General features: G+C 45.0%; 1 protein-coding gene across 2 annotated transcripts in view; it reads left to right on the top strand.

Moving 5' to 3' along the window:
* Window positions 1-20,269, top strand: part of afap1l2 (actin filament associated protein 1-like 2) — a 138,475-nt gene extending 118,206 nt beyond the window's left edge. For both annotated transcript variants that reach the window (XM_056297008.1, XM_056297009.1), the window contains 8 exons: window positions 4,081-4,226; window positions 4,391-4,505; window positions 6,207-6,455; window positions 9,208-9,505; window positions 14,943-15,116; window positions 15,548-15,735; window positions 17,316-17,477; window positions 19,712-20,269. In XM_056297008.1, coding sequence (XP_056152983.1) covers window positions 4,081-4,226; window positions 4,391-4,505; window positions 6,207-6,455; window positions 9,208-9,505; window positions 14,943-15,116; window positions 15,548-15,735; window positions 17,316-17,477; window positions 19,712-19,738 — 1,359 coding nt within the window. In that variant the 3' untranslated portion in view covers window positions 19,739-20,269. The remainder of the gene's footprint in view (window positions 1-4,080; window positions 4,227-4,390; window positions 4,506-6,206; window positions 6,456-9,207; window positions 9,506-14,942; window positions 15,117-15,547; window positions 15,736-17,315; window positions 17,478-19,711) is intronic.
* Window positions 20,270-20,542: the final 273 nt, after the last annotated feature.

The raw sequence follows: 20,542 nt of genomic DNA on the forward strand, positions 1-20,542 counted from the left end.
TAAACTCACACATCGACCTCCCCTTCTACATGCGTTAGAGTTGGACTATGTAATGTGTGTACATGTCTGTACAGACACGTGTATGCATGCATGCAAGTGCACAGTGTCTATGTGTGCATGTGCTTGTTGATGTGTGTGAAGGGTGGAGATGCACTGGGATGTCGGGGTCAAGGGAAACACCCCTCTTTTATTAATTTTCCAGTACCACCCTGCTATGTATTTGGTTATGGCCGATGGAATTTTGTTTCGTCTTGAGGACTGCTCAGACGGGTTTGCCATTAATTCTCAACAGAAGAGAAAAAAATGTGAGCAGAAACACAAACAACGGTTTGACAGTGGAAAGTAGAGGGGTTGTGAGTTATAATCGGTAGATTCACTTCAGAGGTAAAAACTACTGCAAAACTCGTCTTTACCTGTTGTCCATTAAGGGAATTAGGGCTCGAACCCCGTACCCTGTAATGGTCGACTGTTACAAGGTACGGGGTTCGAGCCCTAATTCCCTTAAGTATATGTTGTGGGGAATGTCTCTAACATCTGTGTCTTCGTGTCTGTCTGTCATTCACTCATATACAAAGTAAGTGTACAGAACAGCTTGTGCTTGTGGTCTTGCCTCATGTGATTGGGTTGTTTTATATTGGATTTGATTTTGAACCCTGTATATGGACTTTTTGGCTTTTCTGTGTACCAAAAGTTTCATAGTGGTTTTCTTAAACCACACTTTCTGCTGTTTTAGAGGGGGGGATGGGCGGATCCAGCCAGGACCTTCTCTCCTTCATCTCCTGTATTCTATGTTTGCCTTTAAAGGTACAATCTGTGACGTATGCACGCAGCGGCTGTTCGCCCCACCTGCGCCTTTGTTATGGTCAGACTTCGTAATCATTGTTTGTTTTACTACTTAACGAATGAGAAAACCAGTCAGTGCCGCATCGCTTTCAATTTCTTTTGAGACGTTCCATTTTCTCCACTTCACCGCTTCCAGTGTGGGGAGATGGCGGAGCAAATTCGCCTTTGCAGGGGCCTCACCCAGTACTGGAGTGGGAAGATGGAGGCACGAATTCACGCCTGTGGCGGCCTCACCCACTACCATCCATGCGGTGTCTGTCCACGTTTGCGTCTACGTTTGATGGCTGGGAGAGCTGGTGCTGGATCGGCTGGGAGAGCTTGGTCTGAAGAGTCCGGTGGGCCCAGGGACCACGGCCCTGCCTGGAGCTGCGACCGAAGAGGAAGCACCGAGGGCGGTCTGACAGGACGCGGAAGAACAGGCTAAGCTAACTGCTAGCCCATGCAGACCGGCAGTTCTGACAGTCATCCTGGCTGGCGTTCCTTCTCCTGGACAGTGATTTTTTTTTGGAAAACTTTATTTTCCAATTTTCAAGTTTTTTTTGGAACAGGTATACAAGACACATGCACAACAACAACAACAAAAAGAAACATGTAGGAATCCCGCCTCCTCCCCAAGCCTCAAAGAAAGAAAAAAAGGACTATGCAGGGATTTCTTCTTCCAATTCCACATGATAACCATGTTTTTGAAGACGATATAAAGTTGTACACATATATCTATAAGTATTGTCGTTACAACCAGGTAATAAAAAAAGTGCATTCAATAAAAGGGAAAACCTTCAATAAAGTCTATGAAAGGACTACAGGTCAAAGTAAAGTTTTTGCGGGTTTCACATATTTTATATCGGAGCTTTTCTAAAGGTAGAAAGGACAGCACCTCCCTCAACCACTGCAAAAATGATGGAGCTTTATTCCACTTCCGGTTAAATAGGATCAGTCTGCGTGCCAGCAATGAGGGCATTTGCCTGCAAAGTTGTGACCTTACAGTTAGGGGGCGGTATGCCAAAGATGGCTGTGTGAAAATCAGGGGTTATGGTCTGTTTACAGATATGTGAGAATACATTAAATATCTGTCCCCAGTAACAGCTGAGGGAGGGCCATGCCCAGGACATGTGTCCCACCGAGGCTGGACTATGGCTGCACCTCGGACAGCCAGGGTCTGTGGTGGGAAAGATTCTGGCAAGCTTGTCCCCCGAGTAGTGAAGACGGTGAAGCACCTTAAACTGAATTAACCCATGTCGTATACACAATGAAGACGTATGAATACGAGTGAAGCTGTCCCGCCATGCCTCCTCAGAAAGCTCTACACCCAGCTCTCTCTCCCATGCTGCTTTTGTTTTGTCCCAGGATATCTGTTTCAATCCCTGGATCAGTGTGTAAATTATAGAGACCCGTCTCTTCCCAAAGGGATCCATCTCTAGAATAACATCTAACTGGCTCCTGGGTGGCAGATACGGAAATGAGGCAAACACTTTCTTGGCAAAACTACGGATTTGAAGGTGTCTAAAAAAATGGGATTTGGGTATGTTATGGTCTTTGGTAAGTGTTTCACATGAGGTGAATGTCCCATCTTCAAATAGATCACAGAAAAACACCAGTCCATGTCTATGCCAATGTTGAAATGCCTTATCTAACACAGATGATGAGAAGAATGGATTATTTGCTACTGGAAAAAGACCGCTAGCATGCTTTAATCCAAAATGCCTCCTAAACTGGAGCCCTATCCTAAGTGAAGCTTTAACCAGTGGGTTTGTTATTTGTATGTTACGGTTATGTGGTAATAGAGTGGTGAATATCGGTAAAGGATTGGATAAGAGCTCCATGTGAACCCAATCTGTACCCTGTTGATTCTCATATGTAAATGCCCAATGGAAAAGTTTTACAACGTTCGCAGCCCAGTAGTAACAAATAAGGTTAGGCCAGCCTAATCCCCCTGTCTCCTTAGGGACCTCCAAGTATATTTTCTTCATCCTGGGGTTTGAATTGTTCCAGATGAATGATGAAATTAATCTAATTGTTGAAAAGTTGTCTTAGGTATGAATATGGGAATCATTTGAAAAAGATAGAGAAATCTGGGTAATACTGTCATTTTAACTATATTAATGCGGCCCGCTAATGAAATTGGTAGTGTTGACCACTTTTTAAATCTTGTTTTTTTGTTCGTTCTATTAGTGTTTTAAAGTTATGGTTATACAACCTCCCCATGGTATGGGTGACTTTGATTCCTAAATATGTCAATACATTATGTTCAAGTTTGAATGGAAAGCTAGAGTAGTCTCTATCAGTGTGGTTAATCGGAAAAAGCAAGCTCTTTGAATAGTTTATCCTGTAACCTGACAGGCGACCAAAGTTATCCAGGGTAAATAATAGTCTTGGTATGGCTTCTATTGGGTTGGATATATATATATATATATATATATATATATATATATATATATATATATATATATATATAACAACAGGTCATCTGCATAAAGTGACACCTTATGCAATTTACCACCTCGTGAGATACCTTCAATGCCATCCTCTGCCCTAAGGGCTATAGCGAGTGGCTCAATTGCCAAATTGAACAGGTAAGGAGAGAGGCTGCAGCCCTGTCTGCAGCCCCTATGGAGAGCGAAAAATAATCAGAAATAATATTATTCGTCCGCACTGCGGCTGTCGGTGAGCAGTATAATATTTTAACCCATGCTAGGAATGATGAGCCAAAGCCAAACCTTTCTAGAACAGCGAATGGATGTTGCCATTCGATGCAGTCAAATGCCTTCTCAGCATCTAAAGAAATCACTACTTCTGTCTACTGACAGTGTCTTTTTTTAAGTTTAGATATATGTGTTAGTTTGGATACGTGTGTTCTCGTAGTTCTTGTAGGTTTTAGGTGTGTTGTTGTCTTTGTGTTGCACTGCTGTGGGCTGGGGGCCCCCATGTTTCGTTTCATTCCACGTGTGCAAGTGCATGAAATGAAAGGGTGTTTCTGATCCACTTCAAATAAATTCACAGTATTGACCCGACATGACATTTCATGTTTGCTGCTGCCAGTAGAGGGCAGGTGTTGTCGCAGGGCTCTACATAGCCATGACCGTGCATGTCATTTCAGATTGTACCTTTAACTTTCAGATGGTTTTATCGAAAATAAGGGAATTGGTGTGTCCACTCTTCAAATAAAGTGTTTTCTGTTTTTTTCTTTAAGCCTCCCCGCACCTTCACCTTGTCTATCCTGTCCTCCGTCCTCCTTTCCAGGCTAAGTCATCGGCAGACATGGGCCACTGGCTGGGCCTCTTGCTGTCCCAGACAGGGGCAAAGACCGACCCAGAAGAGCTGACGTATGACTACGTCAACTCTGAGAGGATCTCCAGCATCGTCAATGCAGCCAAGACGTCCTTATAGTGAGATAATCCACACTGGCTTCAGACTGTGGGTGGGGTTAGGTGGGGTTAGGTCACACATATGTGTGTACTGAAGTATAATAGACTACAGTGTATGTTCTGTAGTGTGCACCCATTATATTGAAGGGTGCATCTGTGAATGTGCGTCTTCGTGTGTTCTCCAGCTTGATGCAGAGGAGGTACTCGGAGCCCAACACCTACATAGACAGCTTGCCATCTGTCCCTCACCCCTCGGATGAGCTGTACGACGACGTGGCATCCATAGGAGCTGAGCCCGAGGTACGCTAAACACCGCCAGAGTACACAGTCCAATTGTCTTTGCATTCTCTTATCTAACATAACCCCAAAATGGAGGACACCAGACACAATGTTCTAATTAACTAGTAACATTGTAATACAGTGTAAATTAGTAGTGTTGGCAAATTTCTATAATAAAAATATAATAATAAAAATTAAAAAAATTAGAAAAATAATAAAGAATAATAGCAATATTCTTACAAATATAGAAAAGTTGGAACCAAAATGAAACGGTCGGTTGGGTTAGATTTCTGATTCAATCAAAACAACATAAATGTTTTGTCTCCGCTAAGAGACAGTTAAGCATGTATGTCCGCTGTGTTTCTCCCTGCTGGACTCAAATCCAGTCAGGACTTTTCTCTGTTTTTGTCATTATTCTGTCTGTCCTTGTCTTGTGTCTTGTCTCTATTGCATTCCTATTCTGTCTCCCTTTCAACTTATAACCCAACATGTGCCAGCTCACAGGAAAAGACTGAAGTCTACCAAGCCTATTGTCACCACCGTAAAAAGGTGGACTGGTGGAGCTACAGGACTGCTTTGATGACAGTGAGAGAGAGAGAGAGAGAGAGAGAGAGAGAGAGAGAGAGAGAGAGAGAGAGAGAGAGAGAGAGAGAGAGAGAGAGAGAGAGAGAGAGAGAGAGAGAGAGAGAGAGAGAGAGACTTTGACTTAAAAAAAACCCAACTTTAATACAGTGTCACACATTTACAGCAGCTTTAAAACAAAGACTCACAGTAATAACATTATCTGAAAAAGTCACTAAAATGAATTCATCATTCACCACTGACTTACAAACACAACCATGCTAGTCATGACATTTAAAATCCCTCAAGGACCTGTCTGTTTAGTGCCTCAGGTTTGCTGATGACACAACATTAAATCAATTCATACAAAACTGACGAGTTGGCATACAGGACATTAACTACTGCTGGTTCCCATTACTGACCAGCCTTCCTGTCTGGACAGCTATAAACGAGGCTAGAGTCAGTGTAACCACAGGCCGTTTAGCTGGCTAGTATCCACTATATGGGATCTGTACATCATGCACGTGATTGCTTTTCAAACCACGGTTGTTGTTGGGTTCGGGTCATTATTCGCACCATGTAAATACTCATGGTAACAGGTTTTCTCATCAGTGCAATATGTCTACAACAAACATGAAAACTGTTCAGTAAAGTCCCACAAAGATGCAGATACAATCAGGAAGTGACTGTTTCTTTAAGACTGATGACGGCTATGTGGTGATAGACGTGTGCTGTTCCAGGGTAAACACAATCCTGTGCTTCTTGTGCACACCTGTGGTACAGTTTCACCAACTCTGTTTTGAAAACCTGAAGACTTCAGCAGCCGTTGGCATCAAGAATAACGCCATCAGTTTAAGGTTCTCATTGGGAGGGCGTCCGGGTAGCATAGCGGTCTATTCTGTTTGCCTACCAACACGGGGATCGCCAGTTTGAATCCCCGTGTTACCTCCAGCTTTGTCGGGCATCCCTACAGACACAATTGGCCATGTCTGCGGGCGGGAAGCCGGATGTGGGTATGTGATCTGGTCGCTGCACTGGGGGGGGGATAGCGTGATCCTCTCATGTGTTACGTCCCCCTGGTGAAACTCATTTCACATTGGGTGAAATATTTAACCATGGATGTTCTCAGAGCTTCTTTCCCCTTGTTTGATTGCATAACAGGATGCTGAGGAGGCTGGCCTGCTTGACGACGAGGACAACAGCGTTCAAGAAGATAATGAACTGTGCACTCAGGATGCTAAGGAGGATTTGGGTACAAAGCAGGATGCTGAAAAACGAATTTACCTTGACCTCACACCCGTACGTTCCTTCCTCCATACGTCCTGCAACAGTAAAGGCCCGTCACAAAAAGAAAGCTCCGAACAGTCCCAAGCCCCAACGAATGAACAGCAGGCCCCGCCAAAAAGAGAGGTAAGGAATGGATTTAACCTTATTTTAAATTAAAATGTGCTCTTTGTCAACACAGTCGACTAAGTGTGTTGATAAAGAGTCTACCAATTCATTCAACATGTAACATTAAATTCAATTCAACACCAATGTAGCGAATTCGGGGGGCAGTGGGGAACCGCCTCAGCAGGGACGCGACCCCGGGTCTTTCGCACCACGGGCAACTATGTTAACCAGTCGACTAAAGGGTCCGACCCGTTAGCCAACCAGCTAGCGAGTCTACTCATTTGTGGTCGTTACACAACCGCTCTCCTTTGGTAAGCGTGTCCCCGCACTTCAGCATACCAGCTCCCTCAAGCCTCTGGGTGCACTCGCTTCTGATGGCCTCACGGTCTCACCATCCCACTTCTGACACCCATGTAGCGAATTCAGGGGGCAGCCGGGACGTGAACCCGGGTCGCCCACAGTAACCAGTCGACTAAAGGGTCCGACCCGTTAACCAAGTGGCTAGAGCAGGGGTGGGCAATCTTATCCAGAAAGGGCCGGTGTGGGTTTTTGTTCCAGCCAAGCAGTTACACACCTGATCCCACTCATTAACCAGTCGAGCAGTGTTTCTCAACCCAGTCCTCAAGGACCCCCTATCCTGCAGATTTTCATTGTAACCCTGCATAGGTAGCCCTGCTTGTACTTACTCTACCAATCATCTCGCTGCACTTAATTATGCAAGGTGTGCAACATCTGACAAAATTCATTGCTGATTGGTTGAATAACTACAAACAGGTACCTATTCAGGGTTGCAAAGAAAATATGCAGGATAGGGGGTCCTTGAGGACTGGGTTGAGAAACACTGCAGTAGACTCTTTGCTGAGGAACTTGATTAGGAGACACAGGAGTGCAATTGCTTGGTTGGAACAAAGACCTTGACCCACACCGGCCCTTTCTGGATAAGATTGCTCACCCCCGGTCTAGAGAGTGTACTCATTCATGCTCGTTACCCTACCCCCCCTCCTTAGGGAAGCGCATCCCTGTGCTTCAGCATACCAGCTCCCTCACGCCTCTGGCGGATGCGCTTCTGATGGCCTCATGGTCTCACCGTCCCACTTCTGACACCAATGTAGTAAATTCAGGGGGGCAGCCGGGAATCGCCGCCGCAGTCGGGAAGCGAACGCGGATCTCCAACACCATGTACGACCGCGCTAGCCAGTCAACTAAAGGGTCTGACCCTTGTTTGTTGCATACTAAATACTATTATACTAACTAATTGTGTATACCTTTACAATATACTATTTATGGACACTTTCCAACTGATCCTGTGTCCACCCAACTTTGCCGTGTAAATGCACAGTAAGAATAAGTGACAATATAGGTCTTCACCGGGGCAAACAGGGTAGATCTAACCTCTCATTGTCATGTGCAAGGGTTGCGTGGCCTAAAGTAACACAGAACATGAATTCAAACATCTTTCGTGCAGAGTGGTTCATCACGGATCGAAGTAATAGTACTTGTAAATAAATACATAGTGTCAAACTGCTGTGAAGTGTACTTCATAAGAATGTTACTGTGTCACATATAAATATATGGATATCCAGCAGAGAAATATAATACGAGGGTAGGAGATAGTTTATTAAATATATTTAAACCTGATATGATGATCGAAGGTTGTTTTTACCAACCATCTAGGAAATATTACCCCGACAAGAAGTGAGCCAAAGTCTAGTTGTCAAATAATTTCCATTCATGTTTGAAAGAGGTAGCTTATAATGTGCTCCCCTTCAGTGGGATTGTGGAAATGAATATGTGGATATGTTACCTAGTTGTCAAGTACCCTTTCTTCATATCTGCCTTTGGATGCCATGTCTGTCACAGTCCACTAGTCCACTAGTCTAATAGTCCACTAGTCTAATAGGCCACTAGTCTAATAGTCCACTACTCTGTTAGTCCACTAGTCTATTGAAACTGACAGGAGAAGAGGCAGTTTGTGTGCAGGACTTGCACTGAAAATCATTTGGACCACTTTGCAAGATTTGGCCACAACTAGATTAAATGAAACAATTAATGGGGAGTCCGGGTAGCGTGGCGGTCTGTTCCGTTGCCTACCAACACAGGGATCGCCGGATCGAATCCCTGTGTTACCTCCAGCTTGGTCAGGTGTCCCAATTGGCTGTGTCTTCGGGTGGGAACCCGGATTTCGCTATGTGTCCTGGTCTCTGCAGTAGCGCCTCCTCTGGTCGGTCAGGGCGCCTGTTCGGGGACGGGGGACTGGGGGGAATAGCGTGATCCTCCCACGCGCTACGTCCCCCTGGTGAAACGCCTCACTGTCAGGTGAAAAGAAGCGGCTGGTGACTCCACATGTATGGGAGGAGGCATGTGGTAGTCTGCAGCCCTCCCCGGATCGGCAGAGGGGATGGAGCAGAGACTGGGACAGAGTGGGGTAATTGGCCAAGTACAGTTGGGGGGGAAAAAAGGGGGGGGGAATCCAAAAAAAAAGAAGAAGAAAGAAACAATCATGTTTACAGTATTTGCAGATAAAGCTAATAGCAGCCTCTGTGTTGGTGAAGGAACTATGGGCTGTGACGAGCAAACAAATAGTCACAGTAAATGGATAGTTGGAGGTTGTTTTGCCAAAATGGGCCAGGTTCTGGGCTGTAGCACTGGGAGCAATGATCCAACATTGTAATTCAGCTGTTCAACATCAGGAAGGTTTTGGCAAACAAGTGGGCTCCACTGTAACTTCTACATGACCATAATATCTCTGTATCATGTGCATTTCTTACAGCTTGACTTATCCAACCAAATGGAGCCAGATTCTTCACATACAACAAATAGCACCAGTAAACCGGAGCAAGAGTGTCCCCTGGACCCTAGCCCACCCCGACCCCAGCTCCACCAACTGAAGACCTCATCCGAAAGCCAGGAACCTCTGAACAAGAGTGGCTCTGGCCCACAGATCCAGAAAGCCCCTACGAATCCTGCAGGGATGGCTCAGAGTTCCTCTAGCCTTCCTGCTCACGGCTCCCAAAATCTCCGAGCCAGGAGCACCGGCAGCGGAGACAGACCCAAGGCCTACACCATAGGTAAAGGGAACAAACAGCAAAGGAATAAGAAATGTTTTCTTTCCTGCCCAATGGGATGCATTCACAGCTTCGCGAGTCTTCCTCTCCACCCTGTATTTCATGTTTCACCACCAACGTTCCCCCTGCCATTATCCAGCAGAGAGAGCGGTTTACTTTAACTCTTACAGCTGCAGTAGGTAACGTTGAACGTTCCAATGCAAATCCTTCCGCCTCTCTCTCTCTGCTCCCCTCGTATCACTCCGCCAAGACCCCCCCCCCCAAATGACCTCCACATCACTCTTCAGCCCCGTACAACCAAGAAATGTCATAGCGACACTCATGAAACTTGTATGGTGGTTGATAATCTACCCATGTAACAGTTTGTTTTTTTCAGTGAGTCTCTTCGTCACACTAATATTGTTCACGTGAAGCAGCCGTTTACAGGTGGTCGTGTTGATTTTTAGGGTTAGGTTCACAACCACGAGCGACCGGCAGTGCAGGGCGGACGTGAATTAATCACGTACATGCACATCTGTGTTTGTAGAACGGCCAATAGGAACGCGTTCTCTCTGAAACGACCCGTGATTGGCTGAAATCTCCCGTTCCAGGCCAGACTCTTTTAAAGCCTGAACAGAGTGCTGCGGGAATGATGTGTTTTTGCAGGCCAACCCGGAAGTTGGCGTCACCCTGGTTCCCTCGACAAAAAGCTAATAGGAATTTTTCCTTGGGTTATGGCAGAAAATAGGCTCTAGCAAATAAAGTTTATGATGCTTTCACGTTTTGTTCCGCAAGGCATTAGTCACAAAAGAGCACCGCTTCTATGGGTTTTGAAGTGCAGCTGCAGTCGCCAGAAGTCAAACCGAACATGAGGCTGTAAACAAACTGCACCACAGTCGCGTGACGTCAACGCCACTGCCACGAAGCTTGCAACTTGCAATTTGATTGTGTGCAGTTACCTCTTCTACACCTTCTATTCCTCTGCTAGTGGTCATGGCCGTGTCCATGGCCAGTCTCACATCCTTTTTCAAATCCATCCATCATCCATTGTCTTAACTGCTTATCCTGCTTTCAGGGCGGGGAGACACCCTGGACAGGCCGCCAGGCCATCACAGGGCCCACACACACACACACACACACCCATTCATTCCTAGGGACAATTTGGTACGGCCAATTCACCTGACCTACAGGTGTTTGGACTGTGGGAGGAAACCGGAGCCCCCGGAGGAAACCAACGCAGACACGTGGAGAACATGCAAACTCCCCACAGAGGACGACCCACCATGGTTGGACTCTGCCACCTCCAGCTCTGCCTCCTGTCTTTTCATCAGTGCCACTGTCTCCAAACCATATAACATAGCTGGTCTCACAGCCATCTTGTAAACCTTCCCTTTAACTCTTGCTGGTACCCTTCCATTGTCCTCCCTCTCATTCACACATGGGTATTCCGTCTTGCTCCTCCTGACTTTCATTCCTCTTCTCTCCAGTGCATACCTCCACCTCTCCAGGTTCTCCTCCACCTGCACCCTACTCTCACTATAGATCACAATGTCATCCATGAACATCATAGTCCACGGAGACTCCTGCCTGATCTCGTCCGTCAACCTTATATAACATTATATAAATGACATTATATAAATATAACCTGCATAATAAAAAATAATCAACTCATCATTTATTTAAATACTTTGTCCAGTTTTGCTATATATGAATTTAAAGAGAGCAGCAGATAGTGTCCTAACCTGATCTGTACAATGTCATGTTGGTATAATGCCAAAAGTAGGTTTTACAAATTCAAACTTTATCACAAATAGGCTTTGTATTCTTGTGAGCTGACCAGAGAGAAGTAGAGTACAAACTCCCCCCCAACAGCAAACACTGTAGAATTAAGTCTTCAAATGTAAAAAAAAAAGAACCCACCCAATTACTTAGACACACACAGCTGCATTGGCCATCTTTGCTATCCACAATTTCAGCTTGACAGACACCACCTGTCAGTGGAAGAAGCCAAAGGCAGCTAAGAGGCCGAGTGGAAGAGCTGTTTCCCCCTCCAAATAAACTCTATAACCCGCTGACAAGACAGCCAGCCACTGACGATCGTGACTGGCTGAGGGATAGTCTCAGGGGCAGGTTCTCAGAAAGGTCTTGGCTTCTCTCACCTGAGCCAGAAGAGGAACCATACACACAGACAATGCTTTCTGTTTCTAAAGTTCTGGAATCTGTGGGGCATCAGGGACCTGGGGCTATCCTGGCCAGCATGGCCTTGTCAGAGGAGCAACAGAGGGCCATTCAGGTGGCAACAACTGGCTAGTGCACCAACCCAAACGGGCATTTGTTAAGGAGAGGGAAGCTTACTTTGGAGATGTCCTTAAATCCGAGCGTGACTGCTTCACTTCTTGCCAGGGTGCTGGGACGGCAGCAAGTACTGGGTGGTGTGTTGTGGGGGCCTGTGAAAGCGAGTGAGGGCATCGGGGCATTCACCACTGCAACACAGATGCCAGTCCAGGAGTCAGGCTTGTGGCTCTCTCCATCAGGATTGTTGAGCGCGTCTCCAGATGGTCTGGTGGGGTCTTCTGTGATGCTGGAGGTGACATGCCCCTATGGTACCATGGAAATGACTGTTACTGAAGCATTGCAAATCAAGGACTTCTGTGTCAGTAAGGACGAGTGTAGTTACGGCCTGCGTGAGGACCATCCTTACTGGCACCAAGTACAGGGGCAGCTTCACCTCACTGCAAGACAGACCTGTTACTTCGCGGTCTGGACTACACAAGAGAGTGTCATTATCCCAGTCGAACCTTTTGGCTCTGGAGGACTTTTTCCAAGGCCCACGTGCTCCCAGAGCTGGCACTGCAGATAACTTGTTCTGTAAATAGTTTTGCATGTATACAGTTTTGGGAATCGTCAGTTCTTTTGGGAGGCAAAGGGTCAGCAATCTCGCCGCGCTTCCTGTCAATACGTTTGTATAGTGAAGATGATGCTCTTAACATAATGATCTGAAAACTATCAAACAACTCAATGCAATATAACATAGTCTCAAACAAAGTGGTTGCACAAGTGTTTCTTCTCAGCTCCCAAAGCGGTTGTGTTTAGCAGGGCGTTGGCTGTAAAACGAAAACAGATGGAGACAGAGAGAGGGACGCAAGGTCAGACAACACAGTCAGTACAGGTGTGTTACATTGCCACTTTTAATATACTTTATTGATTATTGTGATTTTACGACAAGAGTACTCACCTTCCCAGTGAAGTAGTTGTAATTCGTGTAAAAGTAGTGATCAGTTTGCTGCTTGGGGATTCAAGGAAAGGCTAGCGATACAAGCTAGTGGCTGGTCTAAGGAGCCCTGATGGGTTTAGGTGACACAAGAAATCCCTGCACAGCCCCACGGGAAAACAAATAATTGAATTCAGACACATTTCGGGTGCACTTCATTTTGACTATGAAAACCAAATTATGATTTTGATTTTGACAGGGCCAGCAGAGAAGGCCCTGATGGCCCTGACCTCCCACCGTTGTGTACCAGTCAGTAGGCCTACACATAGCATTCCAAACACTTCAAACAATAGGTTCTTGGTTGGGGTAATATTAAACCCATTCCGGCGAATAAAGAAATGATTTTCTGCTGCCACTTTAAGGACTTGTTGCTCTGGTAACACAAAAAAATGTTGTTTACTTCAAGAAAACCCCTGGATTATGTTAAACTACCTGCGCCATGTGGCCGCCAACATTAACGCTTGCGTAACTTCAAGCACTATGCATCATGAAAGTGTCACGTTACCGTGACAAGCCAGTAAGTGTGGTGTTGACGTGGACGTCATTGTAACGAGATGAACTTAACCTTATGGCACGAACCCAGAGGCTCCACTGGGCAACATCGGTTGGGAAACGATTAAACGAGCAACTTTCGTCCAACGATTTGTGGCCGCATTCTTGGGCAAAGCAGCAAAAACCATTGCCCAGCAATGTAGCTTAGCTAGCTTGCTAATTAACAAAGAAGTTGGACAAAATTGGATAAATATATAATAAATCCAATTTGTTATTCTAGAATTTATAACACTACATTTTAAAAACTAAAATTGTAAAAAAAAACTAGAAATTGATAAATCTGCAAGTTGGAAAGTTTGAGTTAGAACAGTTTGCAAGGGCGTCCGGGTGGCGTAGCAGTCTATTGCGTTGCCTACCAACACAGGGATCGGCGGTTCAAGTCCCCGTGTTACCTCCGCCTTGGTCGGGCGTCCCTACAGACACAATTGGCCATGTGTGCGGGTGGGAAGCCGGATGTGGGTATGTGTCCTGGTCACTGCACTAGCGCCCCCTCTGGTCGGTCCGGGCGCCTGTTCGGGGGTAGGGGGCGGGGAAACTGGGGGGAATAGCGGGATCCTCCCACGTGCTACGTCCCCCTGGTGGTGAAACTCCTCACTGTCAGGTGAAAAGAAGCAGCTGGTGACTCCACATGTATCGGAGGAGACGTGGTAGTCTGCAGCCCTCCCCGGATTGGCAGAGGGGGTGGAGCAGCAACCGGGACAGCTCAGAAGAGTGGGGCAGAGGGGGTGGAGCAGCAACCGGGACAGCTCAGCAGAGTGGGGTAATCGGCTGGATACAATTGAGGAGAAAAGGGGGGGTAAAAAAAGAAGAATAGTTGGCAAGAGAGCAAGTAATAACACAACTAGAGGCTGTAAAGGTGGCCTAGTGAGTAGGTGAGTTTCCATGTCCGGCGTGATGATGTTTAATGTCCCCAACAACCTCTGTATTCCCATTTAGCCATATGTTAGCAACTGCCCTTTTTTTTAAGACACGTATAAGCTTCAAAATTCACGAGTGGGATATTTACTGACGTATCTTAAGTCGTAGAACAAAACAGGAAAATCTCTCAAGCTTATGTTAACCACAGACCTGCTTTCAGGCATCGGACCAAAAGCCCATTCAAAAAACCCATTGACTTCAAGACCAGAGAACCGGAATTGCAAAAGTGCCAGCTCATTTCCAGGTTTTAGGACTCAGTTTCTTGCAGCACTCTGTACAGGGCCAAGAGGACGTGCAGAAGTCTAGTTTTCCCTCAGACCACTTGAATCACAATATGCTGAACGGTTATTAGGGAGTTTTTGCCCAATGACGCCATTAAAAAAAAACTGCCTACCCCAGCTTTAAGTACCTTTAGTTTTTTCTTATTTTACTGTGGGATTCTGTCCTACGCTTGTTCAGTATGTCTTTATGACAGCCCATGTTGCCACAGCTCCATCTAGTGAAAACCATCAAGGCCAGCAGCTGAAGACCAGGATGAATTCACCCTTACAAGAAGTCCTGGTATGCTCCTTAGATAAAATCAGAAGAAAACCGATTGATTAAATCACAATGATATCTACAAAAGAATAGAAGAATTAGTTTCTCGTGTGTGTGTGAGGATTAATACTTTTTTTTTACCCAAGTTTGAAGGTGTTTAAATTCATACAACTGAATTTCCAGGGTGCCCTGGAGCAGTGGAGGGAAAACTTGGCAAGAATCGCACAGAGGCGGATATGCGTCGCTACACCGATGAGCGGGACCGCCTGGAAAAAGAGAGGGAGGAGGTGAGGAGCTGTCTGGCAAACCTGAAGAAGGAGAGGAGGGAGACCAAAGAAGGCCTCAGCGCCTGTCAAGGTAGACCCACACCAACACTTTCACAGCCAACCACCTACAGTTTGCACCAGCTGTATTTAGACTTTAAGAACTAAGAGGTGGAAGTGCTTGTCATCGGTTGATGATGTTGAATAATCATGTTGAAAGAGCAAGAATAAAGAAATCCAGTCTTATCAGTTACAATGAAGACTCAAAACACCATGCAATGTATTCCTGTGCATGTAGCTGGCTCGTTGTAAAGAGACAGCCTGCTTTAGTAGCAGCATGAGTTTGGATGTGAGCGTCCACATTTTTCATCGTACATGTAGTAAAGTACCAAACTGTAAGCACTGCACCAGCAGAATTATTTTATTTTTCGGGTCTGATTTTACATTTTTCCCCAGCAGGGTTGTCATCGATGCATACACAATGGTCTCTGTCCCACGTGTCTGACAGCATGCTGTTGTCCTCAGATCCCAGGCTGCAGGCCTCCCTTGAGGCCAGCTTGAAGCAGAATGAGGAGGCCTCTCGAGAGGCGGAACGGCAAAGGGTGGAAGTGGAACTGCAGCTGGTGGAAGTAAAGGAGAGCCTGAGGAAGGTGGAGGCAGGACCTTTCACACTCGGCACCACACTTGACAGCAGCCTCCAGGAAACACCCATGGTCAGTATGCTAGCGTCCTACTACTACAGAGTACTGTCAGGGTGCAACCTGCGGTTATTACATCCTAGATACAGAGAGGTGTATTGTGTTTGACACATCTGTTTGTATTTTTTTCCTAAATGTGTTCACCCACCATGAACCCTTCAGTCCATCAGTTAGATTAATAAAACTTGAGTCCATTCCCTCAGGATCATTTACAAGGGCTTAGGCAAAAGTGAGAACAAAGGCTGCTACAGTTATGACTTATTTATGTTATAATTTCAGATGCCAAGTGTAGGGATAAACAAAGTAATTTAAATTAGTTTCAGAAAACCAATGTGCTTCTGGCAATATATTACATCATCAGGCATTAGTACGCCGATGTGACTGGACAGTCATCATCCATCTGTCGGTTGTCAGTTGAGTAGTTATCAAGCAACACCATGCAAGTTAGTGGGCTAGCTAGCTGTTGCCTGCATTGACACTGATTAGCTTTAATAATAATAATAATGATAATAAAGTAAACTTATATAGCACTTTTCTAATACTCTTCAAAGTCTGGAGAGGTGAGTCCCGACCAATGACCTGAATGTGGGCAGACCGATGCAGTGTCAGGTGCGCTTGGGGAGGGAGTTGGGGCGGGGGGGAGTTGAGGGAGGGGGCAGGTCGAGCACTCAGCCCCCAGCCAGCCTGCCCCAGACCAGGGGTGGACAAGAGGACGGGGCGGGTACAAGAAGGCAATGGAGAAGAGGTGGGTCTTGAGACGGGGTGGGAAGAGTGGGAGGGATTCTGAGTCTCTAATGACTTGGGGGGAGTGAGTTCCAGAGCCTGGGAGCTGCCCTGGAGAAGGCTCGGTCACCAAAGCCGCGGAGGCTGGACCTGGGGGTAGAGAGAAGGGAGGCTGAGGTGGATCTGAGGGACCGAGAGGGTTGGTGGGGGGAGAGGAGATCGGTGAGGTATGGGGGAGCCAGTTTGTGAAGGGCTTTATAAGTAAGAACCAGGATTTTGTAATTGATCCGGTGGGAGACGGGTAGCCAGTGGAGGTCTTTTAGGACTGGGGTGATGTGGTGCCAGGATTTGGTGAAAGTTATAAGTCGGGCGGCTTTGACTTCAGGTTGGTCGTTGTTATCACTGGTTGACAATTTGCTGGTCTCCAAGGTTTTCATTCACTTCAGGCTCTGTGGCCGGCGTGCATCTAGGTGGCTTGCACAGACATGTCACACCAACAGAGGAGCGTCCGTGACCAAACTGTGTTGTGAAATCAGGGCCACGTCCCCTCGGCCTCCTGAGAACTGGCTTAGCTCAGAGAGCGTGCACTTAAACAGTCAATAACAAATAAAATTATACACCTAAAGCTGAAAAAAATGATACTTATAGCATTAGCGTTCCAGAATAAAACTTTGCTGACAGAAATGAGCTCGATCTTGAAAAGAAATTTCAGAGAACGTTCTTGCTTGAGACCCGTTGATCCTCTTGTTGCTCCCATGAGCCTGACAAGATCACTCACTGAATTTCAAATATGACAATGTTCATATAAATGGTACTTACTTTGTGGACCGTAAAATACACTTAAGACTGTTCTCTGCCATTTTTTTCCTCAGGTTAAAGCAGCCTCTGTGGCCTCTCCTCAAACGCCTGCATCCCAGTCCTCCAGTAGCAGCAGTGGGTATCCATCCTCTCCAGTTAACTCCGCCACTGCACTTAAGAACAGACCCGCCTCGATCATGGCCACCAGCAAAGGCAATGTCCTGCAGAAGGCTAAGGTGAGATGTGGGGGATAAACATACGTAGAACAAGAAATCCATAAAGGTGGCAGTCTCCTGGTGTATGAAATGTTATAGACCCTGTTTTATGGCTTAATTTGACTAGCTCTGCGTAGCACAATACTTTAAAGTCTTATTCAAGTGAAAAAATAATGTTCCTGCTATCTGGGTGGTATGGAAGCAGTTAGGGAGTGTGATGAAAGACCAAAACTTGTGGGGGGGGGGGGTTAATGTTGTACTGGCTATAGCACAATTAGAAACAGATCAATGTTGCTTGAAGACTGGTAAAAATGTGTGAAGTTATTTAATTCATGAACTTTAATAGTTTTTGGCCCACCTGTTGTAGTTTCACAAAGCATGCTGCCAGGTTCGCCACCAGCTGTTAGTCTCTTGTATGAGTAGAGAGTTAACAACATGTCATTAATCAATGCTAACTAGTTTGATAAAAGTGCAAAGCTCAGACAGGGTTTTATATTCATTGTACTTTAGCCTCCTTAAAAAGCAAGTTTACACACAAATTCCAAAGAGGAACATTTATGAGGTATCTTTCATCTGAAAAACAAAACAAAACAACAGTCTCCTCGATTTGAGTCAGCTCATTTTCAGCAGAAGGGCTTTCTGAATTTTTCTCAATTCTACAAGGGATTTGCCAAACGTGTAAAGCTGCTCACCCTACTTACAGATAGAATCCTTCAGTCAGTTCTAACGATGGTGCTTTACAGATGATGAGTTACATTTATTTGCGGTGAATTGGCTTTGAAGATTGCCAAACATCTATTTTTTAAATTGATATGATATTGATATGATCCTCGATATGATCAAGGAGGAACGCGTTCGGCTCAATAAGCAACTTGAAAGAGTAATGAACCCCGAGACCATTTTAACGAGTTTGCTGACATCTCCAGGTTAAAACCCATGTACAGGTTAAAAACATGGCAGGGTGGTGTTGGTCCTCTGTGATGTAAGCATAGCAGGATAAACTCAGCGGCTGCTAATAACATTAATGGATCTGTTGGATATAGGTGTGCCAAAGAACCAGCATTGACAGTACTATTGACAGTTGTTAGTGCTGACTCTGTCTGTCTGTTAACGCTGATAGATGAGCTGACACACCTACATCCAGCAGATCCATTATTATTGGTATGCTGTGTTTATCCTGCTATGCTAACATCACAGAGTACCAAGACCCGCCTGCCATGCCTTTACATGGTTTTTAACCTGTAGATGTCAGCAAACTCACTAAATGGTCTAGGGTTTTGTTCCTCTTTAAGTCAAGTCAATTTTATTTGTACAGCCCATTATCACAAATTACAAATACCTTTATATTGTAAACTCTGGTGGTGATAAATCCAAGTATGTTGTTTCATGTCTTTTGGTACTTTTATTTTGTATATGACGTGTAGAGCCTACTACAACCTTTAGAGCCAATGGTGACAAACACATGGACACCCATTTCAAACAGTTAACAATGAAAAGAATGATTTGCTATTGAATTGAAGCTTAATTAATGAGCTGATCGTACCCATTTTTGTCTTTGTTTGGGACATGTATTTAGACCCCCATCCTCCCTATGTCTGACATACACTAGCATAATGAATAAGACAGATGTCAAAATGTCCTTTGTGGTGTGCAGGTTACTATGATCATCATTATAAACTCTGTTTTCTTGGTTCATGTTATTATATGACCCAAGCAAAGAAGTTTTTAACACAGCCAGGGTCCTCTGTTGTCAGGTGCAGAGTTTGTACTTTGTAAATGGACGTCTATTGGTCTTTTAATGGGATAAGCTATGGTGTCATTGGTGAATTAATTGTTAAGTGCTTTGAGTGGCTGTTGCAGCTACAAAAGCGCTATATAAAGTGCAACTTGACTGGTTGATTGATTGCGTGTATTTAAAATATCCTTTTTACAATTTTCACTCGTTTTCCTCTACGGTTGGACTTGCCATCAACTTATCGAAGGCCTGGACTCACTCACACTTTTCAAAAACACAACTAGCTGTTCTGTAATTATGACTGCATATAATCTAGAAGGCTGACACACTGACAAATGCTTGTCTTATTACTTTATTACACATTCAAGGTGCTTCTTGTGTGTGTTTGAATGAAGTCACTGGAACAGGTCTTTAAAAATGTACTTGTCTTAGGAAATGTGTTTGCGGTCTTTATGAGATTAGAATGTGCTATGTGTTTCAAACCGCCTACCAAAAATACCCCATCTTTCCATGTTTTCAGGAGTGGGAGAAGAAATCAACCAACTAAAAGAAGCACACATGCCTTTCCACCTCCCATGACCTCTAAGGTCATCTTGTTTGTCTCCTACGGGTCCGCTGTGCTGTACCCGAGCTACTTTGGATCAGAACCCAAGGAGCTCTGGACCCTCTACCCTCATCAGAAAGAGCCGCTCACATAGAGGCACCAGCTGCCGCACTGACACACGTCAATGGACAATTTTACTTTCAGTGTCTCAAGTTGGTATTTGCTCTTCCCGTAAAGGGACAATTGCATTTTGGCCAGTTGAATTGTGATGAGGATGCACACATGGGATGTTTTTATCAATGGAAATAACATACAAATGTGAAACCACTGAAAGCCTGTTTTGTAAAGCAGCATGTTATATAAAAGAGACATGTTTTTTCTAAATTAGCCATTTGATACAATATAGATTTTAGCTTGGTTCATATACGCTAGTAGCCAAGATGTAAATATATTTCCACCATTATTGTTCAGCTTTTGACATGTTGTATTGGTAGCTACAAATGCACTTTTTATTCAAATAAAAACTTAGTACTGACAGCATTTCATGTTTATCAATGTATTTGTTCCTGAAAAAAAATGTTCCCTCTAAACTCTTCACAGCATTTCTCCATCTTCATTCGTTTCATGTAAAATGTACCGACCTTTTCTCGAAGGCTCCTTGCTGTTTGCTTTTTTTTTTTGGGTTGCCAACTTGTCACTTTATTGGTTTTATGTAGTGAGCAGAAGCTCAGTTCAATCCATTTCATAATCTCACCTCATCTTCAGCCGCTTCTCTGGGGTCGGGTTGCGGTGGCAGCGAGCTCAGTA

Source organism: Lampris incognitus, chromosome 17 (assembly GCF_029633865.1).
Source record: "Lampris incognitus isolate fLamInc1 chromosome 17, fLamInc1.hap2, whole genome shotgun sequence".
Lineage (NCBI taxonomy): Eukaryota > Metazoa > Chordata > Actinopteri > Lampriformes > Lampridae > Lampris > Lampris incognitus.